General features: G+C 37.2%; 1 protein-coding gene across 1 annotated transcript; it reads left to right on the plus strand.

Moving 5' to 3' along the window:
• The first annotated feature begins 16,211 nt into the window (after positions 1–16,211).
• On the plus strand, positions 16,212–18,507 carry LOC134266136 (pyridine nucleotide-disulfide oxidoreductase domain-containing protein 1-like). Its single transcript, XM_062748381.1, has 4 exons — positions 16,212–16,368; positions 17,676–17,756; positions 18,122–18,241; positions 18,361–18,507. The coding sequence occupies exons 1-4, from the start codon at positions 16,312–16,314 to the stop codon at positions 18,505–18,507; spliced, it is 405 nt and encodes a 134-aa protein (XP_062604365.1). The 5' UTR covers positions 16,212–16,311.
• Positions 18,508–23,061: the final 4,554 nt, after the last annotated feature.

Genomic DNA, 23,061 nt, shown 5'->3' on the forward strand with positions numbered 1-23,061 from the left:
TTTTGCTTCTTTCCGAGCACCGAGGACATTATTTATTGAACAGCACGTGAGTGATAAATCTGATAATGGTATATCAACTGCTACAAGAATAGTTTACGATAGAAAAAGGTCGTTCACTTAATCATAAACTGTACTTGTTTTGCCATAATTATCGTTCTTTATATAGTAAAATATCCCAATATATATCTGATGTATGGTGAAGTTTATATCGAGAGCAAAAGGATTTATCAAATCAGCGTGTGAACGAAAAATAAAATGTCGATATTTCTAATTGACAACTTGAAAGCCACAGGTAGACACTTCTGATAAAGCTTTTGATAAAATCTGCGTCATGTTGATATAAAAATGGAGCGCATTAAGACCCATGAAAATTCAAACAGATTGTTTGAAGACCTTGACCAGAAAACCATACATTAGATATTTTCATTCAAAATCATATCAGTATCTTTTTAAAATCAACCTCGGGATATCATAATTTGTTTTTGAAAGAGAAAAAACAAATTTGCAGATTCTTACCATAATTAAATACATAAGACTGTTACGCTTTCCCCCTTTTTTTTTATTCCTCGCTAGTCACACGAGGCAACCCTCACTGATCCTGCAGGCTAGCTAGAAGTCAGGCGTATCATTGTCATCCCTACCTTATGAAAAAAAAAAATAATGATACAGAAACCGTTCATGTTTTAAAATAATACTGGTTTATCCTTGAAAAATATCAAAATCAAAATTCCATTCAAACAATACAAATAGGGGCATCTGGACCTAACGTTAGTTAAACATAAGATTGATTGATTGTATACTGTTTAACGTCCCTCTCCAGAATATTTCACTGATATGGAGACGTCACCATTGCCGGTGAAGGGCTGCAAATTTAGGCCTATGCTCGGCACTTACGGCCTTTGAGCAGGGAGGGATCTTTATCGTGCCACACCTGCTGTGACACGGGGCCTCGGTTTATACGGTCTCATCCGAAGGACCGCCCCATTTAGTCGCCTTTTACGACAAGCAAGGGGGTACTGAGGACCTATTCTAACCCGGATCCTCACGGGGTAGTTAAACATAAGAGGTGGGATCAGATGTCATGGAAGAGTAAGCATTCCCTGTCGACGGGTCACACCCGCCGTGTACTCCTTGTCATGATCGGGAAATAACTGGAAAATCCGTCGACAATTCAGTGTGTTAATCTGATATTATTATTTAGATTATCATTAGTCCCCACTAAATATATATACAAATGAATCTTAGCAAATGCTATGTTTATATATTAATTAATAAAATATTCATTTCATGCAACCTTATCTTGGCAGGTGCATTGGTGGTGGTACCACTGGGTAGTGAAAAGCGTCTAGTGTGATGGGGATCGACCTGTAGAGTTACTGTCGCCGCTGGCTAGCCTACTTGTAGGTGAAAGGGAGAGTCGAGTGCGTAATTCTTTCCTTGCCAGTACAAAGCCTCTGCACTATCAAGACTCCTACGGTGCCTCCTCGTGGCAATGCATGGATACTGAGGGCATTCACCTCAGGCTGATCTGTAAGGGATCTCAGAGTACCAAGGACCCCAGAGATGCAGTGTGTAGGCCCATCGCCGTATGGATATGTCCTTGCACTCATTAACCTTGACCCAGCTATGGGAAAAATAGCTCTACTGCCTTGTAGATGACTTTGAAGAGCCAATGGTTATGGGAGTAAACCCAGAAAGAAAATCCGGGGAGAAGGAACTCGTTAGCATTGGATTACAATCATCTATGGGCAGGACAACCCAGAAAGAAAACCCGGCCCAACAAAGTGGAGGTTTGGCGTACGGCGAACTACCCTGCCCAGTTAAAAATAACTAGTTACAGAAACTTCCGCAAATGTCATAAATGAAAACTGTCTTTGCAAAGACTTGGGTCAAAACACAGGCAATATGACATCTTCTATGAGATTGATTGATAGTCTTCTAAGGCCGAGAGAAAAACTTCGTGTTGGAGCATGGAATGTTCGCACGATGTACGAAACATCAAAGACAGCGTTGCGGAGGAAATACAGAGATACAAATTGGATATACGTGGAATAAGCGAATGCCGATGAATTGAATCAGGCAAGATTAGAATTACTAGTGGCCATACCATATTGTACTCGGGGCACAGTGAAAAACATCAAAGTGGGGTTGCAATTATGATAAGAAAAGACAAGATCAAAACACTGATGGAATGGGAACCAATTAGTGATAGACTAATTAGAGCAAGCTTCAACTCCAAATACTGTAAACTGACAATCATACAATGCTATGCACCAACAAATGATGCCGAAGAAGACGTGAAAGATGAATTTTACGAGCAGTTACAGATGGTTGTCTCTAAGGTCCCTCAGCATGACATGCTGCATCTTCGCTAGCCAAGGATTTCTGATACGCTACTCTCCTCATGAACCCTTGGCATATGGTGAAATCAAAAGACGGGATTGTTTTCGTCACGTGATCTCGAATCTATCAGGTACACACAGATTGCGTCATCGACAGAAATAAAAACGCGTTGTTTAAAAAAAATTCAAAGTTTATTTCAAGAATAATTAAGAAGCAATAATTAAGTTACTGTAGAGAGAAGAACTTTTTCCGCGTGGTATTAATTTACGTTACACGGTCACAAATATTCCGCGGAATTTTGTCCAAGCGTTACCCGCGGATTAAACAGAAATTGAGATTCCGCGGAATTATGACCCCGTGGAAAAAAGTACGTCTACAGTATGCTTATTTATTATTTATAGTACAAATCTGAACTTCAATATAGATTTTTAATCACATATTTAGAAGATATTGGATGACACCATAGCTACTCATGGAATTGCATGTTATCTTACGGATCGTTGTTTACTTGCGTTTTTCATTCCCGAGATTAAAGAGTCAAGAAGCATCCCGAACGCAAATATCGTCATTTACAAAAAGTAATTGCTGATTGGTCGACCGGGTGTACCGAATCCCAATCAGAACTCGAGAAAAAAAAAAACAACTTCTATCAACACTGTATGCCAAGGGATTATGAGGAGAGTAGCGTATCAGAAACCCTTAGCTAGCGAAGATGGACATGCTGCTGATAATGGGAGACCTAAATGCAAAAGTGGGTACTGACAACACTGACTGTGAGAAATCTATGGGCAAACATGGCTGTGGAATTAAGAATGACAATGGAGAGCGCTTCATTGACTTCTGTCTCAACAACAACCAAACGATAGGAGGCACAATATTTCCTCACAAGGATATACAGAAGCTCACGTGGAAATCTCCAGATGGTAGAACAACAAACCAGATTGATCACATAACTGTAAACAGCAAATGGCGCAAATCCCTACAAGATGTTAAAGTATGCCGTGGAGCAAATATCAACAGTGACCACTATCTGTTGAAAGCTATCATAAAACTAAAACTTCGCAGAAATCCCAAAAAGCAAGAGACAAAAAGAAGGATCGATGTGGAAGAGTTTAAGATACCAGACACACGAAAAGCTTTCAATCTGGAATTGAAGAACAGATTCAAGGTTCTGAAAGACAGTCTTGATGTTGTTGAAGATATTCAAGAAAAGTGGGACACGATCAAGAAAGTGTATACTGAAGCCGCCGAAAAAACTGTAGGCTACCGAACAAAGAAGAACAAAGAATGGCTAACACCTGGTACATGGGAAAAAATAGGTGAAAGAAAGAACATAAAGCAGAAAATGATCAGTACCAAGTCTGCAAGATTACAAGAACAGGTACAAGCTTCCTATAAAGAAAAGGATAGAGATGTCAAGCCAGGAGGGATAGACGAATGTATGTTGACAGTCTGGCACAAGAAGCTGAACGAGCTGCTTCACACGGAGAAATGAGCATTGTTTACAAAATAACGAAAAAGCTATGTGGTCGCACTACAATCCAACCTGCTCTTATGAAAGATAAAGATGGTCATCCACTGGCAACAGAACATAAACAAGCCAACCGTTGGATACAATATTTCCAGGAAGTACTAAATTGCCCAGAACCCGATGAACCAGCGAGTCCAGACCCTGCAGTTAAAGACTTAGAAATAAACTTAGAACCACCAACCCTCGAAGAAGTCCAAAACTGTATTAAAGCATTAAAGAATGGTAAATCCCCAGGCATTGACTGCATACATGCTGAAATCAGATATTGCAACATCATCAAAAACGCTATTAGATCTATTTGTACATATATGGGAAAATGAGACAATACCACATGACTGGAGTAAAAGACTCATTGTAAAGCTTCCAAAAAAGGGAGATCTCCAAATTTGTGAAAACTGGAGAGGCATAACACTGCTTTCAGTCCCCAGCAAGGTGTTCTGTAAAATACTGCTATACAGAATAGACAAAGTGATTGAAAAGAAACTGAGAGAGGAACAAGCTGTATTTAGAATAGGAAGAGGGTGTATAGACCAAATTTTTGCCATTCGTAACATTATAGAACAGTGCATTGAATGGCAAATGCCACTGTATATTAATTTCATTGATTTTAAGAAAGCTTTTGACAGTGTGTACAGGGAAACACTTTGGTAAGGATGCATACTATCACCAATTCTCTTCCTTACGGTCATTGATTGGATCCAAAGAAACACCACACATGACAAAAAGAGGGGTATCCAATGGACAATGTTCAGTCACCTAGAAGACCTGGACTTTGCAGACGGTCTGGCAGAAGTATCAGGAAACATCATCCACCAACAAGAAAAGACTGATAAATTAAACTCTTTTGCCCAACAAACTTGGCTTAACATCAATTCCAAGAAGACCAAGGTAATGACAATCAATGCACCAGTAGAACCTGTCACATTAAATGGAGAGGCACTTGAGGAAGTTGAGGACTTCACCTACTTGGCAGTATACTAAGTAAGGACAACGATGCTGGTAAAGACATAAAATTACGTCTCAGTAAAACACGGACAGCATTTGCCCAAATTCAGCCCATATGGAAGTCAAACAACTACAGTCTGAGAACCAAACTCCAACTTTACAACAGCAATGTCAAATCAGTTCTCCTATATGGGTCTGAATGCTGGCGTGTTGTTGACAGCGACATGAGAAAAGTAGAGGCATTCCACATAAACTGTCTTTGAAAAATCCACCGTATCTTCTGGCCAAACAATATCTCTAACAGAGACCTGCGCTAGAAAAGCAAAAGCGGGAGTATAAGAACAGAAATCAAGCAAAGAAAATGAGATGGCTGGGACAAGTGATGAGAATACCCCAGAGCATACCCAAAACAGCCTTCCATTGGACACCATCTGGAAAGAGGAAGCGAGGTAGACCACGAACAACATGGTTCTAATTATTTTTGTATGCACATTGAAGTTAATATTTGATAAGTTTTTTAATAAATATTTGTACTTTGGAATAAGAAAAAATACACATCCGAGTAACCGAGTACCAGTTTTAGTATTCGATACTCGGACGTTCGATCGAGTACCCGGTTAACCGGGTACTCGTTGACATCCCTAGTAAATACGCTTCATTTTACTATGATGCGCGAAATATTGCGCAATGGAAACTATAGTCGGCCCCCTTAAATGATTTTTTTCTAATTTGTTTCCCGATCCCGCGGTTGTTTACTACATAAATGGACTAGTCCAATAATACACAACACAGTTCAAGAAGTCATGGTCTCCAGGATGCATGAATATTTGTATCCCCGTTTCAGATGCACACAATAGATAAGAAACCAGTACAAAATCTTGGATTTTTCTTTCCACAAAGGCCTAAATATTCCAATTTTCTTATTTCATTCTCAATATAGGATCGTGGCACAGAATGTCAGACTACTCGGCCCAACGACACCTCGGCCCAACGATACCTCTGCCCATTGACACCTCGGCTCCAACGGCTCGACCCAAATTTGCAGACATCTCGGCTCACATAAAAGACACCTCGGTCCAAACAGAATTATATTATTTTAATTTAATTTATTTATAATTTATGCTGTTATATATATATCTATGAAATGCAAAAGAAAATTAATTTGATAAATTTTCAATCTTCCAAGACGGCAAATTGACTGTAATTAAAGAAAGACGATCCATTAGTAACTTGATTATAGGTGCTAATCATTAAACAAACAAGAAGACACAGTGCATTCTTTAGAGTCTTGAGCGCGTGTCATAGGGGGTGGTGACTATACGAGGAGTTAATTACGAGAAGCTATAATTGGGAGACCTATTCATACTAATCATTCATGCTATGAAAATCAATCAATGGATTGTAATTTGATGTTGTGCCGTGGCTTTTTAGAAAATACTGAAATACTGAAATTATCGTATATTTATAGTAAACGTATAGTGATTAAAGATACATAGTATACATTTACATTACCATGGCATGGAAATGCTAATGGGCCGAGCAGTCTTCTGTATGGGCCGAGGTGTCAATGATTTTGAGCCGACCTGTTAGGGCCGAGGTGTCAACTAGCACGGGCCGAGGCGTCGTTGGGCCGAGTAGTCTGTCTACCGTGGCACAACCCCCCCCCCCCTCCTCTCCTTTTTAAGAGAAAAAATTAATGAACACATTACTACTGTTTACTTACTATGGGTTAAAAATAATACTGAAACAAGTGCCTGTGATACAGACGTATTTTTTAAAAAACTTATATTTTTAATTATCATCTGAAACTGGTTACTATATTTCGCAGAAGGATAAAACGAACGCTCAACTAGGACCTTAGGTCCCCTGCTCAGTTCACGACTATCGGGCCTGTTTACTCCGCTACAAAATGTAGTGCGTTGCATACGTAAAGTGAAAATAGAATAAATCGTAATACTGTGAAGCTTTTACAGTGTAAAAAAAAACAGAAAATTTATTTTTATCAAAGGAATAACCATCTGATGGGTATATACATATTAGAAAAGAAAGAGGGGGGGGGGGTGTTGCTGCATGAGCAACATTAGCTGCAATATTATAAGATATATGTTATATAAGAGTCTAACATTTATGGATTATGTTGGGTGACCTGTGGTCTCTCCTATGATTTTATTATTCTATGTAAGGTTATAGTATTTATATAACACAGTGCCTAACCTCTGTTCTCCTTACTAATAGTAAGCGACTCAAGAGTAAATGACGTCCAGTCTGCATTCGCAGATCTCTAACAAGCAGGGGGAGGATGAATATCTTCCCCAAAACCACCCCTACTTTTTCATTTCGCTTGAACTATTCACCAATCCTTTAACACAATGGAATAATTATTTGTTAATAAATTATTTAATGTCTCCTTTGTCTTCCTTATGAGGTCATGCTTCAACTTTAAAAAATGCACCAATTGTTATTTACTTTTGGTCACCTTATTTTGAACATCACTAGGGGGACCAGAGGACACCTTAAATTGAACATCATTAGGGGGACCAGAGGACACCTTATATTGAACAGCAGTAGGGGGACCAGAGGACACCTAATACTGAACAGCAGTAGGGGGACCAGAGGACACCTTATATTGTACATCAGAAGGGGGACCAGAGGACACCTTATATTGTATATCAGTAGGGGAACCAGGGGATACCTTATATTGAACATCAGTAGGGGGGGGGGGCAGAAGTCACCTTATATTGAACATCAGTAGGGGGACCAGAGGACACCTTATATTGTACATCAGTAGGGGGACCAGAGAACACCTTATATTGTACATCAGTAGTGGGACCAGGGGACACCTTACATTGTACATCAGTAGGGGAACCAGAGGACACCTTACCTTGCACTTTATATCAGTGGGGGACCAAGGAAATCGTATATTTTACATCAGAAGGGGATCAGATGACACTTTATATTGAACTTCAGTAGGGGGACCAGAGGACACCTTTTATTGAACATCAAAAGGGGAAAAAGAGGTCACCTTATATTGTACATCAGTAGTGGGACCAGGGGTCACCCTATATTTTACATCAGTAGTGGGACCAGGGGACACTCTATATTGTACATCAGTAGGGGGACCAGAGGACACCCTAAATTGTACATCAGTAGGGGGACCAGAGGACACCTTATATTGTACATCAGTAGGGGGACCAGAGGTTATCTTATATTGTATAGCAGTAGGGGGACCAGGGGTCACCTTATATTGTATATCAGTAAGGGGACCAGGGGACACCTTGTATTGTACTGTACATCAGTAAGGGGTCCAGAGGATATTATATTGTGCATCAGTAGGGGGACCATACATCACCTTATATTGTACATCAGTAGCGGGACCAGAGGTCATCTTATATTGTATATCAGTAGGGGACCAGAGGTCACCTTATATTGAACATCAATAGGGGGACCAGGGGACACCTTATATTGTGCTGTACATCGGTAGGGGACCAGAGGACACCTTATATTGCAATTTACATCAGTAGGGTGGACAAGGTTATCGTATATTGTACTTCAGTAGGGGGACCATAGGACACCTTATATTGTACATCAGTAGGGGGACCAGAGGACACCTTATATTTTACATCAGTAGTGGGACCAGGGGTCACCTTACATTGTACATCAGTAGCTGAATGTAAATCAGTAGCTGAACCAGAGGACACCTTATATTGCACTTTACATCAGTGGGGGGACCAAGATTATCGTATATTTTACATCAGTAGGGGGATCAGAGCACACCTTATATTGCACATCAGTAGGGGGACTAGAGGTCACCTTTTATTGTACAAGACCAGACGTCAGATTATATTGTACATCAAAAGGGGAAACAGAGGTGATATACATCAATAGGGAGTCAGAGGTCAACCTTTGTTGTAGTTATTATGGGACCTAAGGTCACTTTATATTTTACAACACAAGAGGGACCAGAGGTTACTTGTATTTTACATAAATAGGGAGACCAGTGGTCCCCTTTGTTGTACATTTTTAAGGAAACCAGACATAAAATAAGATTTATATGAATGCAGAGATAAGGCATCAACAATTCTAGACCTGTCTTAACCAAGAGACATCTAAATAGAAAATGACGGCGGACCAGAGGTTATAGATAAAAAGCATATTAACGGGATACTAGAGGTTCTCTTATAAGAACACGACAAGAGGCCTATGGGTCTTATAGGTCATCTGAACATCATGTAAAAACCTTAAAACTATTGAATTTGGTTTGCGCTTTGAACCAGAGGCCATGAATTTCGCAATTTTGATAAAAAAAAAGCACCATTGCTTATCATAACTATATACTTAGCATGCTTAGTTTAGGTACATTATACCTATATAGAGCGTAGGGGAACAAAAAGTGCATTTCAAACAATCAGTAATAATTAGCAATAATTAGTAGTGCCCATTGACCACAAAACCCTCATCCTGGGGTCATACATTTCACAATTTTGGAAAAGGCACCCTTGTTCATAAAAAAATTGGTTTAAACCAAAGAACAAATTTCAAAGCATTAATTCAATTACAGTATTTAATTAGAGCCCCCACCCCTCAATGGTACCCATGTGCAAGGGGTCTTGAAATTTATAATTCTTGAAGAGGCTCCCTTACTTATCATATCTATAATATGTAGTTAGTTTAATTAATATCCAGGAGCAGAGCGGAAGATTTTTTAAAAAGAATTAATGAATTTTCATTTTACAATTTATATAGCCCCACCGTAACACCAGAACCCCATGACCTTTGGGTAACAAATTTCAAAACTTTGGAGAGGCTATCCTTCCTCATCATATCTATGCATGTAGTTAGATTTTTTAATATCAAGGGGCAGAGGGAAATATTTTCAAAGAATAAATGTATTTCACGATATAAATTTTTATAGCCCTGTCCTAACCCCAAGGCCCCTGACCCTGGGACAATGAATTTCACAATTTTGGTAGAGGAGTCAATGCTTATAATAATTATGCCAATAGTTAGACGGCTTGATGTCAATGAGTAAAGAAGATTTTTAAAGATTTCATCAATTGTAGTAGTTTCGTCCCAACTTTCTTGCCTTAGGGGGTGGAGGGCAGGGACCATGATTTAAAAAATCTCCCCTTCACCCATAGATGCTTTATGCCAAAATTGGTTGTAAATGGTTGACGGATTGCAGAGAAAAGCTGAAAATGTTCGAATGTTAACGCACAATGCTCAGTGCACGACGCCAGAAAAAACAGATAGCAATAAGTCACATAAGTTGATTCAGGTGACCAAATAAGGAGTCCTTTGGTCTCTATTTTTATGTAAAATATTAGATGTTTTCTGGTCTCTCTGTTGACCTACAATATAAGATGACCTCTGATCTTCTAATTGATATAAAATATAAAGTGTCTTCCGGTTTCTTCATTGTCGTTCAAAATAGTGTAACCATTACTTTTAATGATGTACAACATAAAGTGACCTCTTGTTCCACTACTGATGTACAAATTACGAGGGCTGTTCAATAAATAATGTCCTGAACTCTATGACATACAATACAAACATCATAATGCTTTAACTTAAGCTTGACTTTCTCTCATTATTGAATCTTTAATGAATTTATAACAGTTTATGTGACCACTTTTCATCACAATTTCATTGTGAGAAGCTGAAAAACAAAGGTATTCGAGACACTGCATTAAAAATGAATGGTAAAGAATCAGTAAACTAGAGTGAAATTAAACCGTTCATTAAAGCTGCTGTAAAACTTAAGAATCCCAAAGAAATACTCACTGAAATAAGTAAAATGTACAGCAATCAATGTCTTTTTTTATAGACAATTGAGCAGGTGGATTTCAATAATTAAAAAAAAATTATAATGGGCATCAAAAATGGATACCGCCCTTGCAAACAAAAAAGTAAACAACTAATGCACTGTTTTCCAAATTTCAACAAATAATCACAGATGGTGTATGATTGACTATACGACAAATAGCCAATTTGAAAGACATCATTTCGGGAGTAGTTCATATTGTTTTAAAGAAACGTTTGACAGTAAAAAAGCTTAGTACTCAAAAGTCACACTATGTTTTTAAAAAAAAGGTGAAAACGACTGTAACAATATTTTTTCATCATTGAAATCCACCTGCTCAATTGTCTTTAAACAATTAATAAAATATCAGTAATTGTAGTTATCCACTTTTGTTTGAATTTCAAACAGACGATGAAACTTGAATCTATTGCTCAAAACCCTCAAAACAAAATTTATAATAAGATGTAATTGACAGAAACAGCAAAGGTCTGAGAAAAGCAGAGAATTGCAAGAGCACAAAAACAGATTTATATGCAATTTTCTTAAATATTAATGGTCTTTTTGTTCAAATTCGTATTCGAGGAGGCAGTTTAATTTCTGGAGGAATCTAAAAAGTAATTTTTTTGAAAAAAAATCAAAAGGTTAATGAGAATCAGGAATCCACTACATTAGATTTTTTCATGACAGCGTCCAAACCCGCACGTCCTGAAGAGTTAAGGAGTCTTTGGAATAAAAAGAAAGTTGATGTTCTTTCACATTAACAATATTCGCCAGATCTTTCTCCTTTCGACTTGTTTCATTTTCCAAACTTGAAAAAAAAAACGCCTTTCAGGAGGAAGAAAGAAGGCCAAAAAATCATAAGATCTGCCATAATCCAGTTTAAGAAGGGTCATACCCAAAAATGAGTTCTAAAAACAATCACAAATTGGATAAAAAATGTAACAGACATGTGTTTTAATTAAAATATAATATTAGGTTAAATCATTAAGACTAAATTATTGAAAAGCGTCTTTTGATTCTTTCCGAGCACAGAGGACATTAATTAGTGAACAGCCCTCGAAAAGGGTGACCACTGGTCCCCCTACTGATGTACAATATAAGGTGACCTTTAGTCTCCATATTGATGTACAATATAAAGTGTCCTCTGGAGCTTCTACTGAGAAACAATTTAAGGTGACCTCTGGTCTCGTCATTGATGTACAAGATAAGTTGTCCTCTGGTCCCCCTACTGATGTACAATATAAGGTGACCTCTGGTCTCCTTATTGATGTTCTATATAAGGTGTCCTCTGTTCCCCCTACTGATGTACAATATAAGGTGTCCCCTGGTTCCCCTACTGATGTTGATGTACAATATAAGGTGACCTCTGGTTTCCTTATTGATATTCAATATAAGGTGTCCTCTGATCCCCCCAATATAAGGTGACCTCTAGTCCCCCTTATGATGTATAATACGAGTTGACCTCTGGTCTTATTGACATTTAATATAATGTGTCCTCTGGTCATCTTATTGATGTTCAATATATGGTGATCTCTAGTCTCCTTATTAACGTAAAATATAAGGTATCCTCTCGTCCCCTTACTGGTGAACAATATAAGGTGACCTCTGCCTCCCTACTGATGTACAATATAAGATGACCTCTGGTCTCGTCATTGTTGTACAAGATAAGGTGTCCTCTGGTCCCCCTACTGATGTACAATAAAAGGTGACCTCTGGTCCCCCTACTGATGTACAATATAAGGTGACCTCTGGTCTCCTTATTGATGTTCTATATAAGGTGTCCTCTGGTCCCCCTACTGATGTACAATATAAGGTGACCTCTGGTCCCCCTACTGATGTACAGTATAAGGTGACCTCTGGTCTCCTTATTGATGTTCGTTCTACATAAGGTGTCTTCTGTTCCCCCTACTGATGAACAATATTGGGTGAAATCTTGTCCCCCTACTTGTTTACAATATAAGGTGACCTCGAGTCCCCCTACTGATGTTGATGTGCAATATAAGGTGACATCTAATCTCCTTATTGATGTTCAATATAAGGTGACCTCTAGTCCTTTTGATGTATAATATGAGGTAACCTCTGGTCTTCTGATTGATGTTCAATATAACGTGTCCTCTGGTAATCTTATTGATGTTCAATATAAGGTGACCTCTGGACTCATTATTGATGTACAATATAAGGTGATCTCTGGTCTCCTTATTAACGTAAAATATCAGGTGTCATTTGGTCCCCTTACTGGTGAACAATATAAGGGGATAATTGGTCTGCTTATTGACGTTCAATATAAGGTGTCTTCTGGTCTCCTACTGATGTACAATATAAGATAACCTCTGGTCCCCTACTAATGTACAATATAAAGTGATCTCTAGTCCCCCTAATGATGTACAATATAGGGTGACCTCTGGTCTCCTTATTGATGTATAATTTAAGGTGACCTCTGGTCCCCTACAGATGAACAATATAAGGTGACCTTTGTCCCCCTACTGATGAACAATATGAGGTGAACTCTGGTCCCCCTACTGATTTGATGTATAATATAAGGTGACATCTGGTCCCCCTACTGATGAAAAATATAAGGTGACCTCTGGTCCCTTCACTGATGTACAATATAAGGTGACCTTTTGGTCTCCTTACTGATGTACAACATAAGGTGACCTCTGGTCTCCTTATTGATGTTCAAAATAAGGTGACCTCTGGTTTCCCTACTGATGTACATTTTAAGTTGACCTCTATTCCCCTACTGATGAAGTGTACATTATAAGGTGACCACTGGTCCCCCTACTGATGTACAATATAAGGTGACCCGTGGTCCCCCTACTGATGTATAATGTAAGGTGTCCTCTGGTCCCCCTTCTGATGTATTACAGAAGGTGTCCTTTGGTCCCCCTACTGATGTAGAATCTAAGGTGATCTTTGTTTCCTCTACTGATCAATGTACAGTAAAATATTAGGTGACCACTGGTCGCCGTACTGATGTACAATATAAGGTGACCTTTGGTCCCCCAAATGATGTACAATATAAGGTTTATCCTCAGGTCCCCCTTATGATATGCAATAAAGGGTTATCTTTGGTCCCCTTTTAATTTAAAATAAAAGGTGACCTATGGTCCATCTAATGCTGTACAATCTAACAATAGGGTAAGGTGACCACTGGTCTCCCTACTGATATATAATATAAGGTTACCTCTTGTCCCCCTAATCACTTTTACGTTTCTACTAATGTATATATTAGAAAGTAGATCTCTTTAAAGTTATTAATAGCGAGCGCAGCGAGCGTCGCGAAGCGACGCTCGCGAAGCGAGCTCAATAGACTAACGTGTAAGAACAGAGGAAATTCGGATTGAAATCTGTACATACGTCAGCCAAATTTCTCTGTGCAACATTCCCAGAATTCCTGCACTACCCAATGTCCTTTGCGCAAATATTGCCGAATAAATAAATAAATAATAACGTAATGCATATATCAGGCTTTCAGTTTGTAGAAATCTTTCAAAGAAACAAGAAATAACTCTGCAATGTTTTTCAACAAAAATTGCACTAGTTCTATAGTTTCAAACAGACGCTCGGCTGTCTCCGTAAGCTCCGACGAGCTTTGTGACGTCGTATGACGTCACAGCTAGTCGAGATTTCTCGTGCGGCTTGACGTTCGAAGTGGCTGAACTCAAGTGTTTTTGATGGTACAACTGCGCTCGCCCCAACGGTCACACCGTAAAACATATTATGATCATTTCGGAGTAAGACAAAGAAAACTGTCTGTCATGTAAAATTCAATTAATTACCGGCCGCCAGGAGGCGGTCGGTTATATGATATGAAAGTTTTAAGTCGCTGTGCGTTTCTGCGGAGTTAACAATTTAAATAAAAATATTCAACATCATATCGCCGGCGATTTAATATTAAACAAAGATTGTCTAAATGTTTAGGAAAAAGCACAATAATCGTAAAATTCAATTTTATAAATAATGGGGTAAATATTTCATCCAATCCTGATTGACAAACTCTGATATTACTGAAGTGCGGAGAAAATATATTAGTACGAGTGTTAGGCATAGTCTAAAACAAAGACCGCGTTGTAAATCAACAATTTTACTTTCTCTTTTTAAAACAGGATCTGTTGTATTAATTTGAAATGAAGTGTATATTTAAACATTTCCTATGGATGTTTTTCAAAAATATGATGAAATATTGATATCTTAAAAGCAAAAAATATAATACGTCATGGTGGTCCAGGAGACTCGATAGGATAGAGCGCGTTTTACAATGTGCCAAACATTTTCCCGCCACATCTCAATACCAAAACAAAGAGATTGAAAGAGAAGAAATGTAGTGGTGGATCTAGAAGGAGTTGGGGGGTGGGGGGTGGGGTGGGGGGTTAACATCCTCTAAGAGAGCGAGGAGCCCCACATGTTATATATTTGTTGCGTTTTTATTAAGGTAAAACTATAGTTAAGTTTAAACTTCAGTTTTGTACTTTTTATGTAAAAACTACTTAAACAGCAAGATGTACCAAACTGAGTGCAGAGACGCAGAGGACTATGCATAGTTTATTTTGCCTATACATCTAACAATGGGTAATATTGTACATGCATTATGCAATCGGCATTGTCGCATGTATTTTTTTTTTCATGTCACGAGGATATTTTAACAGATAAATATAAGAATTTTTTTTAAAAAAACGGCAAATTTCAGTTTATGAAAGGAACTTCAACAGTTATATAAATTGGTTTGCGGCCGATTTTTGACGCTTGCGTCAATATGTTTCTTGTATATATGGTGACCTAAGGTCTCCGTATTGATAACGATGAATTTACTTTTGTGCCTTTTATGCCTGAAGAGTTCCTAAAATGTTTTATTACTACGCAAACTGACGAACTATTTGCGGGGGACCTGAGGTCCTAGTTGAGCGTACGTTTTATTACCGTCTTCCTTGGAAGACGGTATTGTATAGTTGAAGTTTTTTACAGTCTTCGGACTATGCACTTCCTCTCTTTTGTGATTGGTAGAAAATGCATTATGATAAAATTTTCAATTATTTCATTGGTTGAAATGCTGTTCAAGGCAAGGGAGATAACTTTCTGATGATCTAATTTTCGTACGACTTAACAATTTTGCAAGATTTTCAATCTTAAAAAAAATGACAAAACGAACAACAAAATCAGCAGTAATTAATTCCTAATAACATGATTTTTTGTATAGCAAAAAATAAAAAGATCTCTTTAACTTCATTATAAATCAAATTTGATTTTTATTCCTTGCAGGCTTTACAATTTGTTATTATTCTTTTCCCCTTTCTTGTTTGAAGAAGGAAATGGAATCAGCCGAGGTTTGCCGAAAGCTCTCGGCGAGTCAAAGTTTACGGAGATGACCGAGCGACAACCGTGGTAGGGCTAATGCCAGTAAAAAGCTAATGTAGAAATACAAAATCAAGAAATTCAAAAGAATTATACGGCCTGATAGGTGTAGATCAGTTTATAGTTTAAGATTGTTGCTAAAGACGGGAAGCTTTTTAAAAAAGCTCTACTTGTCCTTCTTCCTATATTTCGCCTTGTCTCCGGATAAGTATTACCTTTATCAAGTCGACTTTCATCTTCAAATCCGGGCAGTTTAAAGATGGATGCGCCCTATAGAATTTTTTTCTTCTTCAGTGACTGTGTAACATTGACTGTGTAACATCTATTGGAGATATATTTCAGCATGGTAAGATACGTTGTCGTAGGAGGTGGCATCGCTGGAGTAACCTGTGTAGAAACGGTAAGAATTTTAACGCATTCACGATATATAATTAGTGGAGGAAAAAGGGGGGTGGGCATGTAACACCACTGTGAAGTTTAAGCGGAGGACTATTTACCAACATTTAATATAATAGTATGTATACTTTAGTAGTATATTTTGTACATGAGTTTGATGAATAGTAACAGTTTTGAACATGAAATAACAATAATCTTGAGCATTATGGAGCTTATTTAGGATAATTTAGCTGTGTCTCTGGAAAAGCCCTTAAACTGGGTCTATAGCATTTTAACATGTTTAACAAAAAAAGTTCTCTATGACGAGCTCTGAAAGTGATTTTACTTTCAATATTAACTTTATTAAGTGTGCAAATAAGTGCTGTGATGGCCTGTGAATATTGTGTCCAGTATCAACCATATACCATACTATGTTTTACGGAGTGACCGTTGGGGCGAATGCAGCTTTGTATTTTAACTATTTATAAAAACCTATAAACAGGTTACACTTGTACTGCCTATCTTCAGTTCATTAAAGAAAGAAAGAAAATAAGAAGAAACCACAACAATAAAAAGAATCACCTCCTGTGCATCAGGATCGACTTTCCGAACTTCTTAGAAGCTTCCGACAAATTAGAAATACCCAAGCCGTTTGAGTGATGAAAGTATGACGTCAAATAAAAGGTCCTGTTGACTAAGGATGGAAACAATAGTTTTGTGATATAGAGATTGCATAAATCGTTGTTTGTAATAGTAAGTTGTTGCTATGTATAAGCCACCATGTTGCTATGCACTTCAAAGGATTATTGGGATTTTTAAATTTTCACATGGACTCATAAAATTTTCTTGGAACAATTTGCAGATTTCAACCCGAATTTCCTCCGTTCGTACAAGTTAGTCATTTGCTACGCGAGCGGCGCTTTGTGCTGCCTCGCTGCGCTCGCTTTTAATTGCCCATATTTTTAATCTTTTCCCTTTTTCTCTGTTGACAGTGATTAGTCTGTCTTCCAAATACAGTAAAACATGATATACCAAACAAGCTCATAACGAATTGATGCTTAGAAGAAAGTGATTTTCAAGCTTCGTGACTTCAAAATATATTATAAATTTAACAGATATAATGAATTACTCTTATAATGTGGCAAAACCGTCCACCCCTGGAGCTTCATTATTAGAATGTTTTACTGTACAGCTGAAAAATGTGGAAAATTGCATAGAACATTGCTCAGAATTTAATCAGGTTTGATATAAACATGTTGACTGATATTTAGCTTCAAGCAAAATGACATTCAAATTGTCACATGATTCAGGTGTTCCTGTTTTTTTAAACAGCTTTCATCTCTGTGCCCAGAAGAAGAGGTACTTCTGATAACAGCCTCCCCACTGATTAAAGCCATCACCAACTACAAAAAGGTAGCAATTATTTACCCATCACAAAGTACAAAAAGTTAGCCATCATATACCTATCACAAACTATATACCCAACACAAACTATATACCCAGCAAAAACTACAAAAAGGTAGCAATGATATACCCATCACAAACTACCAAAAGGCAATTATATACCTATCACAAACTACAAAAGGTAGCAATGATATACTCATCTCAAACAATAAAAAGGTAACATGCCCATCACAAACTACAAAAAGATAGCAATTATAAACCTATTAGAAAATATATACCCATCACAAACTACAAAAAGGTAGCAACTGTATACCCATCACAAACTACAAAGATAGTTATCATATTTCAAACTTTGAATTTGATATTTTTTAAAGATAACAAAAACCTTGGAGGATTTTGATGTTGAGGAGAGACCAAGCATTTCCTTACAAACAGAATGTGTCAATATAAAAGTTATACAGAAGAGTGTGGTTTCCCTCAATGCTAGGTCACATGTGAGTACATTTTAATCGTTAACTGTCAATGCAAAAAGTTTTATAAAGGTATATGTATTCCCTCAATGCATGCCACATGTAAGTACATTTTAATTGAAATGTGTTTATGGCATTGGCAGGTACTAAAACTGAGTGACGGTGAAGAGGTCCATTATCAGAAGCTGTGCCTTTGTACAGGAGGCCGACCAAAGGTAGGAGATCAGATCGTTTTTAAGGGGAGGGGTGATTGGAACACTTATAAACAATTTAGTAAGACCTACAGATAAAAACATAATGATAGGAATCAATATTTCTAATTTTTGCCAATGTTTTTAACTTAAAATCCCCAATGGAAAGGGTAAGGAATTTTACCAAAAAGGGTCAATTAAACTCTGATTTGGAACCCTTTTAAGCAATTTATATACATAGCAAACACAGAATAAAAAACAGACAATCAAAACCTTTGTACTTACCAGAAGTGAAGACTCAATCAGGTGACAACAATGTGAAACAGTTTTAAAAAGTTTAGACAAAAAATGGGGAAAAAAAACATTTATAAATCTCTGATGCATGGGCATCACACAAATGAGATTTTTTCAGTCATTGCCAATTTAGCCAGTTGGTTCCTGGCTTACTTATAACAATTTTAACATTTTTGTCCCTATGTAAGAGACTGTATGCTAAAGCTGTTTTTTTGCATAACTGGTCTAAAAGAGATAATTTAAAGGAAAGGACATGGAATATTATTTTCATATATACCTCATATTTTTAGTTTTATGCTGAGATAATAAAATTTTTATCTTTCTATTCATCATTTCAATTTTTTTCATGCTATTATGACTAGACATCTTTCTGAAAAAGGAACCAACAATTCATACTTCAAACTATTTACCATTTCAATCTGATACCAACAAATTAAATGATGAAATTTAGAGCAGAGGAATATATCACCTTAACTGCATAGATCTTTATTATTCATTCTCAATTTTACAATAATGTGGTTCAGAGTGAAAAAAATTGAACAATTAGAGAAAGGTAGAAAGATCATCATGTAAAGTTGACAATTTCTTAATATTTTCAAAATGTAATATCCGCATCATTTTAAACTGAAAATAGATCCAAAAATATATACCAATCCAGGCATCCTTTTTTTTATTTTTATAACCTGTCCTTAATTGATGTTGTTTCATAATTATATATATATATTTATATATTGCTAAATCATCATTCATTTTCTGGTGAGGAAAAGTTTATAAAGTCGGAGTTCATTTAATGTGACTTAGAATCATGTAGAAAATACCAATTGCTCTAATTTCAAACAGACTATGGATCATGTGCTAATACTCATTATCTCATCAGACTAGTAATCACATGGCATTAATTTACAAGCTGAACTTTTCTAAAAGGATTGTTAGACTGGCACCAAATCACTCTGTGGATGGAGCTTAATATGACATATCATTTCCAGAGAATACATTTGATCTATAAAGCACTTGTACTTTAACATAAAAGTGGACTATAAGACATATTAAGGGAATTTGTGTGGGTTGTGACATCCATTACACATCTGGAATTCTGCTTAAGTCTGTTAAAAAATTATGCCATTTAAAGTTCATTGTCCAGGGACTTTATTAAAGTCAACAGTTTCATAATGGCTCTCCTCCTATAGAAACTGTTATTCTGACCATTTATCATAAAATCATAAACTTTGGAACCCTGGACACATTCAAAATTCAGAAGAAGGTTGTTCAAAATCTTTAAAAATGTTTTCTTTATTACATCTCAATGGATATGGTGGACAATTAGCTATTTAAAGATTTTTAAAATGTTTCTTGTGATTTTACTTCAGATTGTATCAGAAAGATCAATAGCAAGGTTGTGAGGTCTTTACTTAGAATACTGTAATTTAAATATCCTGTTCAATCAAAATCCACTGAATTCAATATATTCAGACTCTTAAATTTGTTTGCCATAATTTGAAATATTTCATGATTTTCATTAAAAAAATATGTAAATGGACTTGTGGAAAAGAAGAGACAGATTTATTTTCCAAAACATCTTCTGAAGCTTGAGTTTTAGCTCACCTGAGCCGAAGGCTCAAGTGAGCTTTTCTGATCACAATTTGTCCGGCGTCCGTCTGTCTGTCCGTCTGTCTGTCCGTCTGTCCGTCTGTCCGTCTGTCTGTAAACTTTTCACATTTTCGACTTCTTCTCAAGAACCGCTGGGCCAATTTCAACCAAACTTGCCACAAAGCATCCTTGGGTGAAGGGGATTCAAGTTTGTTCAAATGAAGGGCCACGCCCTCATTCAAGGGGAGATAATTGGCAATTAATGAAAATTTGGTGGCATGTTTTAAAAATCTTCTTCTCAAGAACCACTGCGCCAGGAAAGATGATACTTATGGGGAATCATCCTCAGGTAGTGCAGATTCAAGTTTGTTCAAATCATGACCCCCGGGGTTAGGGCGGGGCCAAAATTGCCAACCAAAGTTTTACATAGAAATATATAGGAAAATTCTTTAAAAATTTTCTTCTCAAGAATGACCAAGCCATAATTCATCATATTTATATGGAAGCATCCTCAGGTAGTGTAGATTCAAGTTTGTTCAAATCATGACCCCCGGGGGTAGGGCGGGGCCAAAATGGCCGACCAAAGTTTTACATAGAAATATATAGGAAAATTCTTTAAAAATCTTCTTCTCAAGAATGACCAAGCCATAATTCATCATATTTATGTAGAAGCATCCTCAGGTAGTGTAGATTCAAGTTTGTTCAAATCATGACCCCCGGGGGTAGGGCGGGGCCAAAATGGCCGACCAAAGTTTTACATAGAAATATATAGGAAAATTCTTTTAAAATCTTTTTTCCTATGAATGACAAAGGCATAATTCATCATATTTATATGGAAGCATCCTCAGGTAGTGTAGATTCAAGTTTGTTCAAATCATGACCCCCGGGGGTAGGGCGGGGCCAAAATGGCCGACCAAAGTTTTACATAGAAATATATAGGAAAATTCTTTAAAAATCTTCTTCTCAAGAATGACCCAGCCATAATTCATCATATTTATATAGAAGCATCCTCAGGTAGTGTAGATTCAAGTTTGTTCAAATCATGACCCCCGGGGGTAGGGCGGGGCCAAAATGGCCGACCAAAGTTTTACATAGAAATATATAGGAAAATTCTTTAAAAATCTTATCTTCCTCTCAAGTATGACCAAGCCATAATTCATCATATTTATATAGAAGCATCCTCAGGTAGTGTAGATTCAAGTTTGTTCAAATTCATGACCCCTGGGGTTAGGGCGGGGCCAAAATGGCCGACCAAAGTTTTACATAGAAATATATAGGAAAATTCTTTAAAAATCTTCTTCTCAAGAATGACCAAGCCATAATTCATCATATTTATATGGAAGCATCCACAGGTAGTGTAGATTCAAGTTTGTTCAAATCATGACCCCCGGGGTAGGGCGGGGCCAAAATGGCCGACCAAAGTTTTACATAGAAATATATAGGAAAATTCTTTTAAAAATCTTCTTCTCAAGAATGACAAAGCCATAATTGATCATATTAATATGGAAGCATCCTCAGGTAGTGTAGATTCAAGTTTGTTCAAATCATGAACCCCTAGGGTAGGCCCCTAGGGTGGGGCAAAAATGGCCGACCAAAGTTTTACATAGAAATATATGGGAAAATTCATTAAAATCTTCTTCTCAAGAATGACAAAGCCATAATTTATTATATTTATATGGAAGCATCCTCAGGTAGTGTAGATTTAAGTTTGTTCAAATCATGACCCCCGGGGGTAGGGCGGGGCCAAAATGGCCGACCAAAGTTTTACATAGAAATATATAGGAAAATTCTTTAAAAATCTTCTTCTCAAGAATGACCAAGCCATAATTCATCATATTTATATGGAAGCATCCTCAGGTAGTGTAGATTCAAGTTTGTTCAAATCATGACCTCCGGGGGTAGGACGGGGCCAAAATGGCCGACCAAAGTTTTACATAGAAATATATAGGAAAATTCTTTTAAAAATCTTCTTCTCAAGAATGACCAAGCCATAATTCATCATATTTATATAGAAGCATCCTCAGGTAGTGTAGATTCAAGTTTGTTCAAATCATGACCCCCGGGGGTAGGGCGGGGCCAAAATGGCCGACCAAAGTTCTACATAGAAATATATAGGAAAATTCTTTAAAAATCTTCTTCTCAAGAATGACAAAGCCATAATTCATCATATTTATATAGAAGCATTGTCAGGTAGGATAAATTCAAGTTAACTTTGTTCAAATCATGACCCCCGGGGTAAGGCGGGGCCAAAATGGCTGACCAAAGTTTTACATAGAAAGATAGAGGAAAATTCTTTAAAATCTTATCTTCTTCTCAAGTATGACCAAGCCATAATTCATCATATTTATATAGAAGCATCCTCAGGTAGTGTAGATTCAAGTTTGTTCAAATCATGACCCCCGGGGGTAGGGCGGGGCCAAAATGGCCGACCAAAGTTTTACATAGAAATATATAGGAAAATTCTTTAAAAATCTTCTTCTCAAGAATGACCAAGCCATAATTCATCATACTTATATGGAAGCATTCTCAGGTAGTGTAGATTCAAGTTTGTTCAAATCATGACCCCCGGGGGTAGGACGGGGCCAAAATGGCCGACCAAAGTTTTACATAGAAATATATAGGAAAATTCTTTTAAAAATCTTCTTCTCAAGAATGACCAAGCCATAATTCATCATATTTATATAGAAGCATCCTCAGGTAGTGTAGATTCAAGTTTGTTCAAATCATGACCCCCGGGGGGGGCGGGGCCAAAATGGCCTACCAAAGTTTTAC

Source organism: Saccostrea cucullata, unplaced genomic scaffold (assembly GCF_032062105.1).
Source record: "Saccostrea cucullata isolate Sc308-1 unplaced genomic scaffold, CSIRO_AGI_Scuc_v1 ctg10256, whole genome shotgun sequence".
NCBI classification, from domain to species: Eukaryota; Metazoa; Mollusca; class Bivalvia; order Ostreida; family Ostreidae; genus Saccostrea; species Saccostrea cuccullata.